Source organism: Mirounga leonina, unplaced genomic scaffold, assembly GCF_011800145.1.
Source record: "Mirounga leonina isolate KUSES-001 unplaced genomic scaffold, KU_Mleo_1.0 Mir_99, whole genome shotgun sequence".
NCBI classification, from domain to species: domain Eukaryota; kingdom Metazoa; phylum Chordata; class Mammalia; order Carnivora; family Phocidae; genus Mirounga; species Mirounga leonina.
Genome location: NW_023270971.1, coordinates 3575200 through 3596075, shown reverse-complemented (window position 1 = coordinate 3596075; position 20876 = coordinate 3575200). Strand labels below are relative to the sequence as shown.

At 43.1% G+C, this 20876-nt stretch overlaps 1 protein-coding gene across 2 annotated transcripts in view; it reads left to right on the top strand.

Moving 5' to 3' along the window:
- LOC118006785 (ADP-ribosylation factor-like protein 15) overlaps window positions 1-20876 on the top strand; it is a 400787-nt gene that overhangs the window by 124176 nt on the left and 255735 nt on the right. For both annotated transcript variants that reach the window (XM_034999551.1, XM_034999550.1), the window contains exon 2: window positions 18057-18201. In XM_034999551.1, coding sequence (XP_034855442.1) covers window positions 18057-18201 — 145 coding nt within the window. The remainder of the gene's footprint in view (window positions 1-18056; window positions 18202-20876) is intronic.

Here is a 20876-nt window from a genome sequence, read left to right as displayed (position 1 = left end):
AGGGATGGTAGGGACAGAGGTGGTGGCAGATTTTATAGGATCATACAGTCCATTATAAGGACTTTTATTTTTACCCTGAGTTAGATTGGTGGCCTGAGAGGACTTAGAGTGGAAAAGAGCTATGGTGTGTGTGTGTGTTTAAAGGAATGTCCTCTTTTTAAAATTTTTTTAAAAGATTTATTTATTTTAGAGACAAGAGTGTGCACACGTGAACTGTGGGCGGGGGGAGCAGAGGGAGAGGGAGAAAGAATTTCCAGCAGACTCCTCGATGAGTGAGGAGCCCTACAAAGGGTTTGATCCCATGACGCTGAGATCATGATCTGAACCGAAATCGAGTCAGATGCTCAACCAACTGAGCCACCCAGGCGCCCCAGAGCTGTGCTGCATTTTAACAGGACCGCTCCCATTGCTGTTTTGTAAACAGATTCTGGGGAGGCTAGGGTGGGAGGAGGAAGCCAGCTGTGAGACTACGCAGTCTCCCTGTCCCCCTTAGCTGTTGGGGATATGATCTAAGACCCCCAGTGGATACTAGATACCTCAGATAGTACTGAACCCATGCATGTGTTTTTTCCTGTACGTAGATACCTGTGATAAAGTTTAATTTACAAAGTAGACACAGTAAGAGATTAACAACTAATAAAAAAATAGAACAATTATAACAATATACCGTAATAAAAGTTATGTGGTCTCTCTCTCACAGTCTTATTGGCCTGCACTCACCCTCCTTGTGATGATGTGAGATGATAAAGTGCCTATGTGATGAGGTGAAGTCAGGGGAATGACGTAGCATTAGGCTCCTATTGACCTGCTGAGGATACTCTTTAGGAGGAGGATCACCTGCTTAGGGAGTGAGCTTCAAAGTGCATAACTGGAATAGCAGAAAACAAAGCTGCGGCTAAGGGGAGAGTAATCCAGACAAACGGTGATCATGGCTTAGGCCAGAGTTGTAAGTGTAGAGGGCAAGCAGTAGTTGGATTCTGGATATATTTTGAAGCTATTACTGGCAGAATTTCCTGATTGATTAGTTGTGTGGTTTGAGAGAAAAAAAAAGATACCAAGGATTATCCCAGGGTTTTTGGCCTGAGCGCAAATGGAGTTGTCACTAATGGAGGAGGAAAAGGTTGGGAACAAGTGAGGAGTGCTATTCTGGCTATGTTCAGTTTGAGATGCTGGTTAGATATCCAAGTTGGGATAGGCAGAATAATTTGCTTATGAGTTCAGAGGTCCATGCTGCAGATGTAAATTTAAAGTTAAAAGCTTCTAGAGACATGGAAAGCATGGGACTGGATGAGATCAAGCATGTGAGTGTAGATAGAAAAGAAGCTTTAGGTCAGCCTCAGATATCCCAGGAGTAAGAGGTTGGTGGGATGAAGCAACTAGAGAGGAACCTCCTTCTCTGTAAAATAAGAGAAAATCCAGAAGAGTGGGTGGTGTCCAGGAGTTAAGTGAGAAAGCTGTAAGGCGGAAACGGTGAGAGTTGTGTTAAAAGGACCTGTAACATGAGGGCTGAGATTTGACCATTGGGTCTATACTGGGGACATCACTGATGACCTTGAGGAGAAGAGAGCACATGGTTAAAGCCTGGTAAGAGTGGGTTTGGGAGAGAAAGGAAAGAGAGGAAACAGAGATGATGCTTTTAAATTGTTTTGCTCTAACAGAAAACAGAAATGGAGGAAGAAATGGGTCCTGGAGAGAGTCCTTGCCTTTCTCCCCTTCCCTCTGCCCCCTTCCCCCTCTTTTCCTCTAATCCTCCTTTCCTGGTTCTAGAAATAGCCGCATGCTGTATACTGGTGGGCATCACCCAGTAGGAGGGGGAATTTAGGGACAGGGAGGAGGAAAGCTGTAGCACTTTCCTCGATTAGGCTGAAGGGATTAGAATCTGGTGGTAAGACTGGTTTTCCAGAAAAGCAATGCAGCAACCCACAATATTGGCCTTAATGTGTCCTTAGAGCTAGATGGGAAGCCATTAAAATGCAAAGAAATGCAAATTCAGTGAATTAATGAAATAATTTAGGTACAGCCTAGGAGGGTGTTGCTGATCCAGATCTCAGGGAAGAATTATGTGGTATCAGCTTCACTCTGGGGTACCTGCTCCTTAACAAAACCATTTTTAAGGCCTGGCATTTCCATTATAGGGACTTGGCAAAGAATTCTATACATGACTGATACTTCACAGAAGAATCCAAATCATGACTTGCTGTCAGAAGTCTTTGGATGAAATTTAGAATTATGGATGGGCATAAAGTAAATCAAACTTTAATTATTGATATTTTCGTGGTAGGTTTGAAATAACATTTTAATTTTTGTAATTAAAAGATTTTTTCTATAATCATGATTTAATTGTGATTCTAATTAAAACTATCGAATTGAATAATTTAGACTTGTGATCTTAGTATGTTTTTGTAATCAGGATTGAAATGTTTGAGAATTTAAGATCTACCAAGTTTTATGTTTGATTTATTGATGTTACAAAGAATTTAGTGCTTTGAAATGTTTGTGTTAAGCCAATATATTAAATTTATAAATACAATTTAAAGGGAATTTAATGAATTATGTTTGTTAAAGTACAATAATGAGATTTATAAGACAAAAGCATAAGGAAGAATGAAGTTTTTACATTTTGCCTTTAGTAATTTTAACATTAGTTTACAAAAGGAGTCATTTCTTTTTTTTTTTTTTAATATTTTATTTATTTATTTGCATGAGAGAGAATGAGAGAGAGCACATGAGAGGGGGGAGGGTCAGAGGGAGAAGCAGACTCCCCGCCGAGCAGGGAGCCCGATGTGGGACTTGATCCCGGGACTCCAGGATCATGACCCGAACTGAAGGCAGTCGCTTAACCAACTGAGCCCCCCAGGCACCCCAAAAGGAGTCATTTCTTACAAGAATACCAAGAAAACTCACACTCCCCTCCGGACATACAGACTCCCTAGGTGACCTCACCCGTGGCTTAAAAACTACCCAGCAATACTCCTATTTATATCAACACTGACCCCTCTTCAGAACCCCAAACTAATAGGCATCTCAGAGATAACTAAAACCAAATTCTTACATTTCTTTCTCCTCCAGTACCCCCAAACCTTAATTCCTTAGTTGTTAAAGCCAGAAATCTAGGTGTCATTCTTGATTTCATTTCAATTGCTAAGAAGACTCTATCAGGGTTCTGGCAGGGAAAAAAATGATCTATTCAAATTGGGTAATTTGAGGAGCTTTAACTAATGAGAATATACAGAGGTGTGGACACTGTATGAGGAAACCATCGATAGTCCCAAAGGAGCAAAGTGAGGGAGCCCTTATGGGAACCCAGAGGCAGAGAGGGCTGAGTGGAGGGGCTAGCCTGATTGGAGCTGTGGGTCTCACTCTCAGGCAGCTGAGGGAATAAACACCCAGTTTCATTCTTTCTGCCTTCTCTTACTGGTGCCTCTACTCTGTGCAATCGGACTAGAAGACAAGGCTGGGGTGCCCAGCTGTGCAGTCCCTACAGGTCAGCCTGCGGGCCCACGGAGCAGGGAGGAGAAGAGCGGAGGTGGGCACCCAGCACAGAGGGTGGTGAAGCCTGCAGTACATTACCTGGGACCTATCCTAAATAAATAGTTTTTTCTTCCCCCATGTATTTTCTGCATTTGGTGTCCATTTCCTGTTACACCTATCTTTGAACTCTCCTTTTCTTCGTGGTTTATGACCCTCTTTCTGTTGTTTTTTAGGTCTTTTTAAAAAAAAAAAAACAAAAAAAAAACCTTTTTTTTTTTTCCCCTCTTGAGTAATGAAGCCCTCATCACACCTAGGGTATCACTGTTTCCTGAAACACTCATCTAGTCAGGCAGCGGTCTTAGAAGGCTAGCCAGAAATTTTGTTAATTAATATGCTTTTTATAGCCCGATAATTTGAATGTTAAGTTGTTAGAAATGGTTTTAAACCTGATGAACGTATGTGAAGTGTAATTATTAGCAGTTGACATTTTAGTATTGTATGCTTTGTTTTCTAAATCTTGAGCCTTTTTGAAATCTCATTAATTGTTGGAGTAGAAGAAATACTGAGTCTTGTAATGCAAGTGTAGGAAATGCTCCAGCTGAGATTCGGTAGAGTATCTGAGGCGGCAGTTGCAACTCCCACTGAGGCATATCCTGTGTGAAGTCACAGGTGAGCGAGCACATTACGTAGTGCGCTCTGTACGACCCCCCTTTGGCTCCTTTTGCCTTTCTATCCTTGGTCTGTGAACGCTGGAAATCCCTACTTTAACCTGAATTGAAGGGGATTTAGAGTATATCTTTTGCTCCTATTTGTTCACATTTTATTGGATCTCTTTTTATTACCTTATTCACTTCTTATTTCTTTCAAAGAAGGACTAGCTATGGCTTACAATAAAAAATCGAAGAAAGCATATAAGAAATACATGATTTAACATTGCATAATGTAGCATTTCAAAAATCTCAGGGTTGAAGATTTCATATCATCTGTACTTTTTTGAGGGTGAATAGAAAAATGTGAATAGAAATTATAGGAAATTGTAAATCACGGAAAACTAATAGGATTGCAGAGAGCTGTGGTGTTCATGTATACTTGATTTGGAAGTCTTGCTAGTTAAGAAAATCTCAGGGCAATTTTGTATTCTCTACCATACCCCACTGCTACCAGATTATGTGACCGTGAGGTCTTACTTTAATATATACAGAATTAGTTAAGACTGAAATTCTTTGTTTCAGATTTTTACGTAGCAGAGAATACTTGCATTTTTCCGGTAATGTCTTACTCCCCTTGTGATTCCCAGATGAGTCCTGATCCTCTCAGATACATTTTATGTACTCTTTTGGTGATGAATATTTTATCTCTGCCAACAGTGTCTCTAATTTGTCCATGAACAGTTCCCTCGAGGACCTTTGTATGCACTATTATTGTAATTATAAAATCGATTCTAACACTAGATTCAAAGAATCATGAGTGTAGCCTTTCCTGCTTCTGGAGAGCCATGGAGAACTACAGAGTCCATTCAGGTGGGGTCATAATTTCTCGTACAGACTGCCGTAAATTATTTCCACAGATTCACCAAATGAGACAAAATGTCCTTTAAAAAACAAAACAAACAAACCACGTTGTTATCTAATGCTTTTCCTTCCAACCTCCTTCTCCATATCGTTAGTTGTTCTTTAACATGCTTGTTTACTGCAAGCATTCAGATTTTATTCTTTTGGGAAAGCTAAATTTGTCAGCCAAAGACCATGGTTTTTAAAAATTTTTAATTTTTTGCAAAGCATAAATATGATTGCTCTTTTTGTGTGTGTATGTTCCAGGTGAGTAGTTTTTTGTTGTAACAGTTGCTTCTCGATTATGCTATAATTTGCAAACCAGAAAAGGGAGACTGGAAGAATTATACATTGGAGAAATATGTTGAACACCAGAATGGTCTATTAAAGAACAAAAACAAAAAAACGGCCCAGTCACACATCATCAGGGGATTTGTGTTTCTAGTGACAAGCTATAGCACAGACAACTACCTGATTGAATTTTTGTTCTTAAGTAACAAAAGCTACGTGCTGTACACATCTCCAAGTCTGCCCTGTCCCATTTTCCACCAAGATACTAAAGTGAAAGGAAAGCGGGAATATGCAAGTGTGGACATCAGAGGTGCCAGGCATTAGCCTTCTGTACGTACACAGCCACCCCCCACCTTCATACATGTAAGAATAGAGCGGTAGGACGATGGAAGGAAAGCCGAGAATGCATGTAGGATAGAAGAGCTGTGAGTGCATAAGTGGGACATTAAGAGGGCAAACATGTTTGCTCAGGGAAATCCCAGCCAGATTTTCTACTAGCTTCCATCCTGCCCTCTGCCTTGAGTCAGCTGGACTCTTCTTGGCCATTCCTAAGACTCTGGCATATTCTTTCAGAGTAAATCCATGGAATTGGAAGATCAACAAATGCTGTTGTATTTTATGTTCTTTAAATTGTAATAATAGAAAAAGTCTGCTGTCTCCTGGGCCAAGGGACAAAATGTGTAGTTGGTATTGTTTTTGGCTGCCCTACAAATGAATGCTCTATCTGCAATCCCACAGGAGCTTGGCTTCGGGGCTCCCTCCTTTCATTGCTGAAGGTAGGGGACAGCTATTTTTGTTCTCTGCTCCCTGGCAGCCAGGACCCCAGTATGAAGCCGAGGTTCGTCCAGTTGGATGCTCCAGCCTGATGCTCATTGGCACCTGGCTGGTGCAGTCAGAGGTCATTCTTCCACCACAGTGGAGTTGGGTGCAGGGTGCCAAGTACAAGTGGCGACTCCTAAAGTAGCGGGTGCTGCCATGTCACCGTGGGCTGCCTTGGTTCTCGCTGTCCTTTAGCTTCTCATCTATTCTGTGAATTGTCAGTAGGCTGCTGTTCAGAAGCAGACTCCTGTCTGGTGTAAAAGAAAAAGGACACTTCTTGGAAATTATCGTATTTTCTTGGTAGCTTGAGAACTCCTTTGATGGGAGTTGGTGCCTTATTTGACCCCTCAGGAAAGAAGAAAAAAGTTGATCGGACTTTGTTGTGGGAAGACCCCAGATAAATAGGTCAGGCCCACAGAGTCCTCAGATATCTTCACCAACCTGTTAAATGGGATCCGTATTGTCTCTATAACCTATATGGGGACATAATTTAAGGCATTTATGCTGTATCCCAGGGAATTAAATAGAGCAAATAATAAAAATGTTTTTAATATGAAGTCCACGTGCTACTTCTGAGGGAACGGAAGATTATTTTTGTTGGTCTTTCATTTTTTTTTTTTTTTTAGATTTTATTTATTTATTCATGAGAGACAGAGAGAGAGGCAGAGGGAGAGAGAGGCAGAGGGAGAAGCAGGCTCCCAAGGAGCAGGGAGCCCGATGCGGGACTCGATCCCAGGATCCTGAGCTCATGACCTGAGCCGAAGGCAGACGCTTAACCATCTGAGCCACCCAGGTGCCCTGGTCTTTCATTTTTGATCAGTGACGTGTGGGGGCTGAGAGAAACCTGGTGATGGCTCCGATGACCTCAGGTGGAGCTGCCTTCATCTGTGTTCAGCCTCTGTGAAGTTCGACAGTGGCTGGAAAGCGCCTCTTTAATGAAATGCACCTTTAAATAACTCTCTCCGATTAATTCCAGCTTCTAAAGTGAGAAGATGACTTGAACTACCACTGCTGCCAGCTCAGCTGTGGATCTGAAATACCCAGCTGGGCCCCCCCACCAGTGCAGACTCCGCAGTCAGAATCTGTCTGACACGGGCGTTGATGTGTGAGGCGAGAGCACATCTCGCGCACTGTGTTGGCTCCTCAGTGCCAGACCGTAGTAAACGTTCATCTTTGTCAGCAGTTAACAGCAACGAGATTTGAAGATATAAGTGGGTTACAGACCCTTGACTCCCTATTATGCTTTTGTCTAGGTCCACATACACGTAGGAGGAGATTCACATTCAGATTCAGAGAATTGGTTTACCTGTTAAGATATACCAGTAATGTTTAAAAGCCGTTTCATAGGATTTTTCTCCTCTCAGGTGAAGAAAAAAAAAAATCCAGTGATGGTCCCACAATACATCATATCGTGATCGCTTTTAATGGCTGTTATTATAGCAAACCAAAGGACTGTCTACATGTCCTTGGTCACCGTTGGCATTTGGTATATCATATCAGAACTTTGACCAAATGGATAATAAAATAAATCCAAATGCTGAATTAATTCTTTAATTATCTACTCTGAAGAGAGTCCTGATTGGCCAGAAAAATCTGTTCTCTTTAGGAAAACAGCTCTAAGTGAGAAATCTAATAAGTCATGATGGTAATACCTACTGATTGAGCACTATTGAGAGCATTTGGTATAGAGTATCTCACTACTACTCCCAGCAATCTGGGACATGATCCCCACTTTCTGGATTGGGAAACAGATATCAGTGAAATAACTTCTCCAGATCCCAGTGGGCCTCCATTTCAGGCTTGTCAGACTATGCACTTAATAAAGCCATGTACTGAATCATGGGGGAGCTTATCAACCACGGGGTGGATGCGTCAGACACTGAAGTTCCAAAGCTGAATTAGAAGTGGTGCCTACATTCAAGGGCTCCAAGTCTGGTGGGGGGAACATGGACTGGAAATCAGCTTCACAGAATGAGAAGTGTTACGACAGTGGAATAGAAAAGGTGCTAAAGAAGTTAAAGAAGATCATCTAAATCAGACTGAGGGCAAAGAAGTCTTTATGGGAAAAAAAAGATCATGGAGCTGAATTTCGAAGGGTGACAGGAGCCAGCTAGAGGGAGATAGTGGAGAATGATGTGTAGGCAGAGGGCCAGTTCCTTGCACTTGGAGCATGAAAGGGACTGGAACACGACCTGTGCACACAGATCTGTATGACTGCCATGGGGGTCATTAATATGGTGGAAAATCATCTCCTATACATTGTAAACTTAAAATATAACTTTAAATTTTGTGTGTCGAACCCTGGTTTAGGTGCTTTACAGACATTAACAACCATTATCTCACGTGATCCCTCGAACAGCCATTGGAGACCACAAATGAAGGCAAAGTCTAGATCATGAGGAGCCTATCTGCTTAGATAAGGAGCTTGGACTTTATCCTGACATTCTAGGTGGTCTTGGAAAGATTTGAAATCTTGGGAATGACTTGATGTGTTTAAGAAAGGTCATTGTTAGCATTTTGGAGACTGAACTGGAGTCTGGTAAACCTGAGGTAAGGAGACCAGTTGGGAGAACAGACTGTGTTATCTAGGAGATAGTGGGAATGTTTTTGAACAAAGGCTTTAGGGCTGAGAACAGCGGGGAGATCACAGAGACTGAGTGGGACAGAGCAGGAATTGGTGACTGATGGGGGATATGTGGGCCTCAGACCCATCTTTGTGGAGCCTAAAGATTGTTAAGTGAAGAAATGCTCTGTTGTTTCCCAAAATCTGGGAATAGGATTTCCACTGTTAGGGGCTACCAGGAAGCCAACTTGAGTTTGGTTTGTTTTCCTTTCTTGGATTACAAGGCTCCCCAGCTCCAGTTCCAAAAGCACCCAACGTACCAAGAGCAGAGAGAATTTGCTTTGTTAGGGTCTCTTCTGGGGATTTTTAGAGGATACTTAAACCTACCTGAAGGTCCACTTAGGGAGCCTAGCTCTTTTTAAATGTCTTCATTTCCTGACTCTTCCAAATGTCTTCATTCCCTGACTCTTCCTAAGTGTACAAAGTATAGGAAAATGGGGCGCCTGGGTGGCTCAGTTGGTTAAGCAACTGCCTTCGGCTCAGGTCATGATCCTGGAGTCCTGGGATCGAGTCCCGCATCGGGCTCCCTGCTCAGCAGGGAGTCTGCTTCTCCCTCTGACCCTCCCCCCTCTCATGCTCTCTCTATCTCATTCTCTCTCTCAAATAAATAAATAAAATCTTAAAAAAAAAAAAAGTATAGGAAAATGCCCTTGGTAAGGAATATTAAACTGTTTGTATATTTTTATGCCCCACTTCCCATCTAGAAGTGTTCTGTTCAGATAGTGACCAAAAATGAGATTTGATACAAAATGCATTAATCGTTCATTTTCAGCCCAATTTTTTATTTCTTGGCTCTATAGGAAAAAAAAAATACATGGTCTGAAACTGACCCAGGTGAAGCCCTAATTTGGGTATGTGTGTGAATATGCATATAAAGCTTGAGTCTTATTACACACAGTCATGCCTGGGAAATTTTCTGCTAGTTTTATTGGATAATTCTGTTATTTTAAAAATCGATAGTTAGAAATGAGATCTTCCATCTAGCCATTAGAAGAATTGCATAGTAAAAGTAAGACCTTTATCTTCTACTTAGCTACCTTTTTGAGTTTTAGTTTAAAAAACAAAAACAAAAACCCACCCTTCTCCCCCTTGACCGATTTTCAATATGAAAAGTCCTGAAATTGTAGAGAGCTGGGAACATAGGAATGCCTTGAATTAGAGTCTGTTTAAATCTAATTATCAGATACATGCCCTAACTTTTAAAACCCTACTTTTGGTTCATCTTGAGGTGCTTGTCCCAGGACTAGTGAATGCCGCCCATCAGGGATGACTGATGCACAAGCGGGGAGCCACGTGGGTCCCTGGTCTGGCTCAGCACAGCGGCACTCTCTTCCATTCAGGGTCTCAGATGTCTGCTCCTCTGCAAAGCCAGGAGGCCAGTGTCTGCAGCGGCTAAGCATGAAATCCCCTGCTTCTGTTTGTTTCTTTTGTTGCCACGAGTTAATAGGGACAGAGACAGGAGACAGCCCAGAACAAAGCAGAAATAATGGAGTATTTCACCCCAAAAAGGAATGTGGATTGAGAAATACAAAGGGTAAGGCAAAGACGGACTTAGTGTCCCGAGGCAGTGTGATGTGTTGGCCAGAAGCCTCAGCCCTGGGACAATTCCAGGCCAAAGCCTTCATCAGTGAGCTTGGAGCAGGCCGCATGGCCGAAAGGTTTGACCCACCTTCTATAAAAACAATTTACTGTTTTTCCCACTAGGGTCTTAAAGGGCCACAGGATTTTTCACCTTGAAAAGTGGATTGCTCTGGTGACGTGGGAAGAGTCTTCTGCTGGGGTCTGCCTGGTGGTCAAGGGGCCTCTTCACAGTCGGCGCCGATGCCCTGTTCCTTCCTTCTCTTGCTATCAGTGCCACTTGAATTTCCATTCTCTTCACTTGTTTGCAAGAACCGCTGGTTTATTCCAAGACATTGGGGCATATTTGAAATTCATTTTTCTTGCAGGTAGAAGGAAAGGATTAGCTAAGAGATGGCATGTTTATTATAGACTATCTCCTTCACGTGTATTTCCACACATCCCGGTTTATTCATGTATTTTCTCCATACTCTCCCCCAATACAGTTTATTTGGTTTAGTATTTACTTACCTATTTATTGAGGGATAATTTACATATACCTATATTTTAAGGGAGAAAATTGAGGACTGTTCTTTAGAGATGTTTCTCCCCCTTGCTACCGTGCTTAGAATCCGAAATCTCTGCAGCCAGCATGGGCTTCTCTTAATAGACCAGCTTTGTCTTTGCCAGAGGACAAAAAATGGTTACGTGGAACACCAGAAGGCAGGGCAGAGAAGCCAGCAGCTCTTCCGGGCCCCCTCGCCTTCCTCCCAGCCTGTCCGCTCGCCCCCTTCCCTGCTCCCTATCTCCGTCCTGCAGGAAGCAGTTCCTCCCGGTCTACTGAAGATGCGGGTACTTGAGCTGTAAACTTGACGGGTGCAAGGAAGGAAGCAATGTCAGCACTTGCGCCATCCCCGTCCCCTGCAGGGTGTCTGTTCTCTCACACGGGCAGACGTCCTCAACGTGCTCTCATTCCCTCGAAACCACAGAAACACCCCACTTCTGGGGCTCTGATCCCTGAGTCTGGCCTCGGCGGTGGCGGTACCGAGGCTGAGAGGACATGAGTAGGCGCTCTGGAGCCAAGCAGCCCTGCTCGGACCTCCAGCTCTGTCCCTTCTGAGCTCTGTCGCACTGTCATATCTCCGTGTTCCCTCTATACCGGATGCCGCTAATGTCTCCTCCACGTGGCACCTCCTCAGACGTTAGCAGCTTCTGGCCCTGGCTCCACCGAGGCAAGTCATTTACCACCTTTGGGCCTCAGTTATCTGAAGATGGGAAGCATGTAGTGCCTTTGTCAATGGGTTGTTCAAGGAGTAAGTGAATTAGTACATAGGTCACTTGTATCAGGTGTTAAATAGTATTAGCGACATTTGTGTGTTTTTTTTTTTAATATTTTATTTATTGACAGAGTCACAGTGAGAGAGGGAACACAAGCAGGGAGAGTGGGAGAGGGAGAAGCAGGCTTCCTGCCGAGCAGGGAGCCCGATGTGGGGCTCAATGTGGGGCTCGATCTCAGGACTCTGGGATCATGACCTGAGCTGAAGGCAGACGCTTAACGACTGAGCCACCCAGGCGCCCCCATTTTTGTTTGTTTTTAAGTTTTGGGGGGCACCCATCCTTCCTCGTGTCTTTCCCAGAAGTTTAAGGAGCTTTATAAACCTTATGACACATTTTGGTTGTAGTTTCCAAAGACAGACCCCACATTTGACTATTACGGACTTAGAAAATACTGTATTTTAAATCTTACAATTTTAGGTATTTAAATACTAAGTATTTTATTAACTGGTTAGTGTTAGAAAACACTTCTAGAAATTGACTTCCTTTTAAAAGCTGCTTTCATCGTGAGAGTGAGGGTCAGAATGTATAGGTACCTCTTTTTGGTTTTTTTGTTTTTTGTTTTTTTTAAAGATTTTATTTATTTGACAGAGAGAGACACAGCGAGAGAGGGAACACAAACAGGGGGAGTGGCAGAGGGAAAAGCAGGATTCCCGTGGAGCAGGGAGCCCGATGTGGGGCTCGATCCCAGGACCCTGGGACCATGACCTGAGCTGAATGAAGGCAGACGCTTAACGACTGAGCCACCCAGGCGCGCCCCCTCTTTTTGGTTTTAAAACCAGTCTGAGAAATAAATCCACTTCAGGTTATGGGTGAATTGTCTCATAGTTTTAGATACCAACTAATTGGTGTTGCCTGCCTCTGACGAGTATTTATGGAGTGCAGTGCCAGGACCCACCCTGGGACGCCACCAAAAGGCTTAGCTCTTTGCTATCGGAAATCTCTGGGTTTTAGTCAGTGAGACCCGTATTTAAATAAGGAGGAGATAGAGTGGGGTTTCAGGCAGTGACTGCATGGCCCTGGGGAAGTCCCAGAGCTGACTGAAGAACATTTTCCAGCAACTGTACAGAGCTTCAATCAAATTGAAATCATGCTCAGAATAAAATCATGTATTCATGATGAAAAACAGAGCCTCGATTGAAACAAATGCCATGTCCCCAAAGGCTAGGGATTCAGGGACACGGGATGGTAGGAAGTCCTGGCAATGCTGGGGCCGCTGCCCGAGGGGGAAGATTTTGAGAAAGACTCGGTCCAGGGTTGAGAAGTTGTAGGACAGCTCTGCCCCTCTGCTCTGGTGCCTGGCCACCCTCGGTAACTATAAAGTTAGACTTCATGAATCAAGGATAAATAGGTCTTTGGGTCGGTGCGTGTAATTCTATCATCTAATTCTTACAATTAGGAAAAAACAAAACAAAACACGTGTGGCCTGGCATTTACTGCAGCGATAGAAGTGTGTGTAACAGACCCAGGAGTGAAAGAAAGGATTAATTCTCTGCGGGAACTGGAGAAGACGTCCCAGACGAGGTGCCATCTGAGTAGAACTTTGAATAGGAATTTGCCAAGTAGAAACGAGTGGGAAGAGCCTTCCCTTCCGCGGGCGCACAGTCTGAGCATGAAGTTCCCAGGCTGCTGGAGGAACTAGTGAGTGATTGGGACAGTAGCCGGGGCCATTAAGGGGGAGATGGAGAGGGAAATGAGATCTACGGTTCAGTGCTGAATTAGTGCTTTAGAATGCCAGTTCGTGGAGCAGTTACTCACTGTGTACCTGTTGTGTATGGTGCTCTACCAGACCTGCCAAGACGTCTGCCACTGTCCCCGACAGAAATGGGGACATTTTAAGATCATCTTGCTGCCTTGGTGCTAGACCACCCATCTGAAATGCAAGTTCTCATTTGACCTTCACAATTTAATCTTTGGCTCCCCCACACACACACCCACCGCCGTACACGTGGTCATTCTCCTTAAGCAAATATTGCTAAGGCTTTTGTTTATCTTTTTAGTTAGTCCACCTTTCAGCTAAAGATTACATGATTATATAATTTGTCCGAAGCCTACGACACAGATTTCTGGTGATTCTGGTCTCTGCCCTCTCTCAAGACCTTTCCACACTGTGATTTCCTCACATACAACATGGGTAGAAGCTTATAGACACATGCTAAGGGGAAACATCCTGCATCCCAGATACCCTGGGTCCTTTTGAAAAGGAACAAATCATAACAGACCCTATGTGAAAAGACCTGTGAACTGAAGCAGTCTAGACAAGAGACCATGACCTTGGTTGCCCACGCACGCGCGCACCCCCTCCCCCCACCCCATAGCTACAGTGCAGACTCACCCTGTTCTCTATTCCCTGCTGCAAGTGAGGGCCAAGGGTTGTGTGTCTGCAGTGTCTTGGGTTGGAGTGGAAGGGGATGGAGCCTGTGGAAGCCGCTGTGGGCCGGCGAAGGGAGGTACCAGCATGTGGGCTGCCAGACCCTTGCCCAAGGAAACTATCACCTAGGATACATTAGGATAATAAGCATCCCGATGAACAGTTATTTATTTGTATGGTGCCTTTCTTGTAGCAAAATGCATTGAACTGATGCCTCACAACATCCTCGTGAAGAAAGGAAGTGGCAGATAGTGTTGAAACGTTACTGGTTAATCATGGGGAAACTGAAGCATGGATAGGTTTATGGAGCCTGAGCAGAGTCACACAATGCCTTAGTGTCTGGCCTGGGAATGAAGCCTGAGTTTGCCGCTTGCTGTCAGGACTGCCGCCGGCATTGTGCTTAGCATTGTACAGCAGTGAAAGGGGCTTACTCCTAACAATGCGAGAGCTGCTTTAGGAGGCAGACACAATGAACTTTGGTACAGTATAGTCTAGAGGCCAAAATGAGTAATTTTAAGTAAATTGACTATGAGATCCAAAGCTTCATTAAGTTTTAAAATGAAAAACAAGTGAAGACTGTACAGTTTTTAGGAACTGACTCAAAAAACATGAACATTCTTCTCCCGTTTGAAATAGCATATTTTTAAAAGCCTTATTTTGTTGGCTCAAAATCTGACACTGTTCCTGCCAAGCATAGGATTTATTTATTTCAAATAAATATTCAGAGGTTCTGTGATTTATTTCAAAGATTCTGTCTTGTAATGATTGTCAATCTAACCTTTATGCCTTTTGTGTTCCAAAATACCTGATTTCCATAGACTGTGTTTTGGGGCGGCTGGGGGAAGGCTTTTGTTTTATTCAGATTAAGTTTGGGTTCTTCCAGAACAGTTGAAAATACAGAGCCTGGAATTCAGGAACGAGACTGGGGGGAGAGGAGAAATGTCATGTTAGGTGTCTTAAATATCACTGTGGAGAATCTAGAGAGAGGAGATGAAACATACATGTGGATAAGAGTGTCACTACTAAATTGCTTTTCATGTCCTAAGTGTCTTGGTGACCTGGAGAAAATTAACAGGTGATCTAGATATTAATGAGTTTGGCTGCAAACGTTTTTACATTCTGGATTTTAAAAAGAGCATGAAGGTGAAATTTTGGAACTTCAAAGTATGTTGAGTAATACTGGTATATGAATAACTTAAACAGGGCAATATAGCAATCACCTACAATTTTATTTTGTATTTAAGATTTGATTGTTTGGACCAGGATAGTTGGGTCAGGCTCCCTCCAGGAGATAGTCTGAGGGAGTTCTGGGAGAGGAGCTGAACAAGAAAGGGACAGTCGGGAGCAGGAATAGGATCTCTCCCTTCTTTCCCCAGTGAAGATCAAAGTAGCTCAATGAGAGAAACCACAGTGTGATTAGTGGTGTTGCCTGATGTAGTTGAACATGGCAGAACTCTCCCAAGTGAATAGCTGCTAGTCAGTGGTCCTCTTTGAGGGAACACATGTGTATATGCATGTATGTGCATATGCAATACATCTGCTTCTTCGAAAAACTCACCATGAGTCCAAGAGACTCGGGGATAAAGTTTGCAAGAAGTCACACTATCAGCCAACCTTCATGCAAATCCAGGATGTGATGTGTTGGCATCTAGGGTGCTCTTTATAGTTGCGGTCATTAATCTTGTAAGAGAAGGCATAATGGAACTCAAATAATGCCAAAGAACAGCAACTAATATGAGGGAGTAGGAGGGGTTGCTATATGCACGCAGACTGAAATAATTAGGGCTCCTCAGGTTTGAAAAGACAGAGCAGAAATAGGATTAGAGTTTAATAAATTTGTGAAGAGTATGGATTAGATGATCATAGAATTGTTTACCAGAAGTAGGCAGAACCTCTTAAAAGCCAAGAAGTGAACTGAGGACAACTTCCCTGTTATACTGGGCAAGGAGACCCTATACAGCAAAATCACTCTTGAAAACTGGACTGACTTTTGGCATTGAAGGGAACTGAAAGGGTAAAGGGTTGCTCTTACTTTGATACTATTTTCTTGAAATGTGAGGGTTCCGGGAAAGAATAGATGAAGCTTCCTAGTAGTTTTTACATTTTTTTTTTCCCTTAGGTGAAATGTCAGTGTCGTGGGTTCTTCATTCAACATTTATTCATTGAAGGTAGATTCTGTGCTGTGTCTTCCGCTAAGCCCTGGGGACACTGGGATGAAGATGGAAAGAGGTGGTTTAGTGGTAAATAGGAAACTGTAATGGTCGGTGTGGTGACTTGACAAACGTGCCGTAAGAGCTTGAGCCAAATTGCTAACATTCTCCAAGGATCAGATCAGGTGCCCCTGGAGAAGGCATGCTGAAGCTAAGACCTGAAAGCTGACAAGTTCACTGAGCCAAGAGCTAGGGGAAGAGGGAATGGCATCTGGGAGTGCCTGGAGGTGTGAGAGGGTCAGTGTGGCTCGGGGGGCAGAGTAGAGGGAGGAGTGAGTGGAGAGGGATGGGAGAAGAGGCTAGGTGGAAGTGAGGGGGTTGGTGGAGCAGATTATGGAAAACCTTGTAGATCATAAGGGTTTGGACCCTAGAACAGTGGGAGGTCACTGAAGGTGGTTAAACAGATAAGATAAGATTTTGTCTTTATAAACAATCATGGTGGCTGTCATGGAGAACAGAGAGGGCGAGAGTCAATATACTAGGACCAGTGGGAGAATGTTGGTGTTGTCCAGGTGATGGTGGCTTGGCCTAGAGAGAAGTAGACAAGTTCTAGAGCTATTTCAGAGGAGGTATGGACTTAATGAGTGACCAGGTAGGAGAAACATGGGAGAAAACCAGTCAAGCTTGACTTATGAGAGCCAGTTAGGCCTCAGATTTTATCTGAATGAGAATTAGCACAGACTTTTTATAGGACTCTTCTCTCATGATCTCCAGATGATCTAGCAGTCAGTAGGTCTCTCTCCCTCTCCCTCTTTTTCTCTCCTGAGTTACTGGGGATCTAAATATTTAAGGCTCTACAAGTCGGCACATAATTGGCCCCTAATAAATGAATGTCAAATAAGTAGAAAGATCATAAACTACCTAATTTCCAGTCTCCCAAATCTCCCTGCCTTTAACTGTTGCAGAGCAAACAGGTTCTTGCCATGCCCAAACTGTAAACAGTTCATAGTATCCTGAGGTCATTTGACCTGAAACAGAATTTGGCCCAGGTCAAGATGGCAGTGATATGTACAGGGACTCTGCTGAATGATTCGTAAAAGCTTTTTATTCTCAAATAATACCAGAGCTGGAAGACTAACAGAAGGAATTTTCATCGGTCATTAACATTTTACCACGTTGGCCTTATAGTCCTCACCATATAGAGCTGATGATGGAAACAGATTTAGAAATTTTCTTAACCTATTAATTATGGACATCAAGACCCTTCATCTCTAAATACTTGATTAGTACATGTTTTCTCAGAACAAGGATTTTCCTTTTATAAAGCACAGTACAGTGATTAAATTCAGGAAAACATGACCTCATACAACACTGCTGTCTATTATATGGTCACAAGTCAGCCCTCACCTGTTGTCCAAATCTCACTTTGCCATTTTCCTCCACCTGTTCCATGGGTCCAATTCAGAAGGCTGTTTCTAGTCTTCTCAAACCTAGAACAGTTCCTCAGCATTTGACTTTTAAGACATTGAGATTTTAGAGAATGGGCCCGCCATCTCATGGAATGCTCCTCAGAGTGGTTTTGTCTGAAATTGTCTCATGCTTGGATTCAGGCTGTGCATTTTTGGCAGGAAAGCTGAGCGAGGATGTCATGCTCCTCACCGGGTGCCTGTCGCAGCAGGAGGGGAGCCGTGAGGTCCACATAGGTCTCGTTCCTAGGGACGTTAACTTTGATCACTTAAGGTGATGTCTTCTGGGTTTCTCCACCTTGAAGTTACCTCTCCTCCTTATAATGAATAAGTTATTTACTTCATACTTAGTCATTATAAATGTTACTGAGCTTTGTGTCCTGTCTTATTTAAAAGAGCCCCATTTTTCCCCTTTCTTGGCAGTGTTTTAGAGCACTCTGCTGCAAGGGACCACCGCCCGCACGACCTGAATATGACCTGGTTTGCATAGGCCTCACAGGCTCTGGCAAGACCAGTCTGTTGTCAAAGCTCTGCAGCGAAAGCCCCGAGAACATCGTGTCGACCACAGGTGGGTACTGTGCCAGGGTTCTACCCCTTTCTCTTTTTCACCCCTCAAATATTCTGGTTTCTTATGCTATTTGTGGGACCTCTCTCTTCTCTTTATGGTTAAATGCTTCAGTCAGTTTATTTTTGGGTGTTCTGTTTTTCAAAATAGAGTAGGGGGTTAGATGCATTAATTTCTGTACCCTGTATCTCTCTAGTTGGATATTTCAATGCCACTGGACAAGTCAAGCTCAGGAGAATATTAGTACAAACTAACACTGAAACCGGGAATTTTAGTACTGTAACAAAATAGCTTCATCTCAGGCTCACTGAGTGCTAGTCTCCCTTGAGGAATCACTCTGGCCTACTTGTGTTGGTCATACACTCCCTAAACGGTTCAGCTGATGGTCTGAATCTTCTTTCCTCAGAGCTCCTGTCTGGAGGAGAGTCAGTGCAGGAACCACTGATCAGGTTATGTTGTTTCTAGACGTGGCTAAGAAGTCAGTCTAGGCAGTGGTTCTCAATCAGGAGAGACTTTGGGTTGTCACAGGTAGGGGAAGAGTCTACTGGCTTCTGTTGAGTGGATGCCCGGGATGCTACCAAACATCCCACAATGAGCAAAACAGGCCCTCACCACAAGGAAGAGGGAGTGAGAGCTCACTTAGTGGCTGATTGGGTTTGAATGGTGAGCAAGAATGAAGCCAAAGATGACTCAAGGCCTGGTTTAGGTGATAGGAGGGTAATGGAATCATTAACTAGGATTTCCTATCAAGTAGGAAAAATACTGATGACCAAGAAGAGCCTTACCTCAGTTAGGGTCAGGATTTACCATCAGATAAGTTGGGTTCTTAGAGCTTTTCAGATTTTAGAAATGTAGATGAGAAACTGTGGACTTGTAAAGCAATAGAGACAGCACCATTAAAGGATGAAGAAAAGAGGTCTGCCCGGTGGCTCAGTCAGTTAAGTGGCCAACTCTTGATTTCGGCTCAAGTCATGATCTCAGGGTCCTGGGAATAGGCTTTGCACTCAGCGGGGAGTCCGCTTGGGGTTCTCTCTCTCCCTCTGTCCCTCCACCCCCACCCTCTGTCAAGTAAGTACATCTTAAAAAAAATAAAAAATAAAGGATGAAGAAAAGAGTAAGGTGCTTATGGTAATTGGTGAGATGACAGAGGGTGAGCAGAGCTCAAGACTGGCCTTTCAGGTGAAGCCATTCCTGTTTTCCCTTTCTCCAAGACAGAACTGAGCTCTCCCTTCTCCCCCACTGTACATTGTCCATATTTCTGTTATTTAGTGCCTACAACACTGCTGGCTACATTTATGTCCCCCAGCCTGGGGTGTAAAATCCTAAGGGCAGAGATAGCACATTTTATTTGGCTGTATATACCCAGAACCTAGCATAGGCTTTGGACATAGCTCCAGATGTTTTTTGAGTGAATAGGAGGCAATAGTAACTTGAATTTTGTTTTTGCATAAAGTATCAAAACTCTGTGCGCCTTATAATGGCCTTACATGGCAGGTAAGATTTTTTTTTCCCCTCCAGATTCTGTCTTTAAATCATCTGAGGCTTAAAGTTGTGGCGATGTGGCTATTGTTACACAGCTAGTGATCGAGGTAGGGGTGCCAGTTCAAGTCTTCAAATGAAGTTTAGCTGTGCCTAAGGCTTAGGATTTGTGATGAGAGTAGTATTTGCTGATTGTTGGTAAAATTGTGGATATCTTTGGAGAAATGGGTTATGAAATTATACAAACCTTATTAACTTAGTAATTCTTTCCAAGCAAAATACCGTTCCCTAAAATGTGTAAAAGTAATACAAAATATAGTCTTCTTCACTTAACCGGAGGTATAAATCAGAAGCACTCTTGCTAGAAAAGCAGTTTTGAATTGTAATGTAAAAGATTGTCTGTAAATAATACTATAATTATTTGTAAATTATAAGTTTTATATCATTAAATTTTGAACATGTTCCTTTTACTGGAACCAATAGTTATATTGTGTGCTAGTTGATTTTTCTGATACATTAGATGTTAAGTTGCCTAACATTTTGGATATCAAGCTTCTATAAGTTGTCATTATCCTGAACCAGGCACAATGACTTTTTGAGGCCTTTTTGGAGGTCTCTGGCAGCAAGAAGTTTACACCCAGGTTAGGAAGATAAGTTTTCTAATGACAAACATTTGATACTTGTTGCATGCCAGGTGCTAAGACAGCGTGATAAGTGCTGTACTTGATGATGAAAACGAGAAAGTTAAAAGGGGTCATTTCTAATGCGAGGAGTCAAAGAAGGCACAGAGGATGTTACATTTGAGAAGGGCCTCGTGATGATGAGTACCTGAGCAGAGAGGAATGAAGTGAGGAGAGGAAGGATAGGAAGCATTCAGAGAACAGAGATCTTCCTGGGTTGAGTGAGGCCAAGGACACAGAGGTTAGGGTGTGTGGTGACCTGACAGTGAAGGAGCTTCTAAGACGTGTACCATGGAGAGTGGGTCCAGTAGGGACTGTAATTGTGAGGATGGAGAGTTAGAGGCAGATATGATTGATGCCGTCAGAGTGACAGTCATATTGTGTAATACAGAGGAAAGGAAGAGAAAAGAATGAAGTGTGCCTTAAGTTTCTAGCCTAGTGATTGAGTGAATTGTAAAAAGTATGGAGAACATGACAGGCAATTTTAAGATAAATGATGAATTTGGCTTTGAACATGCT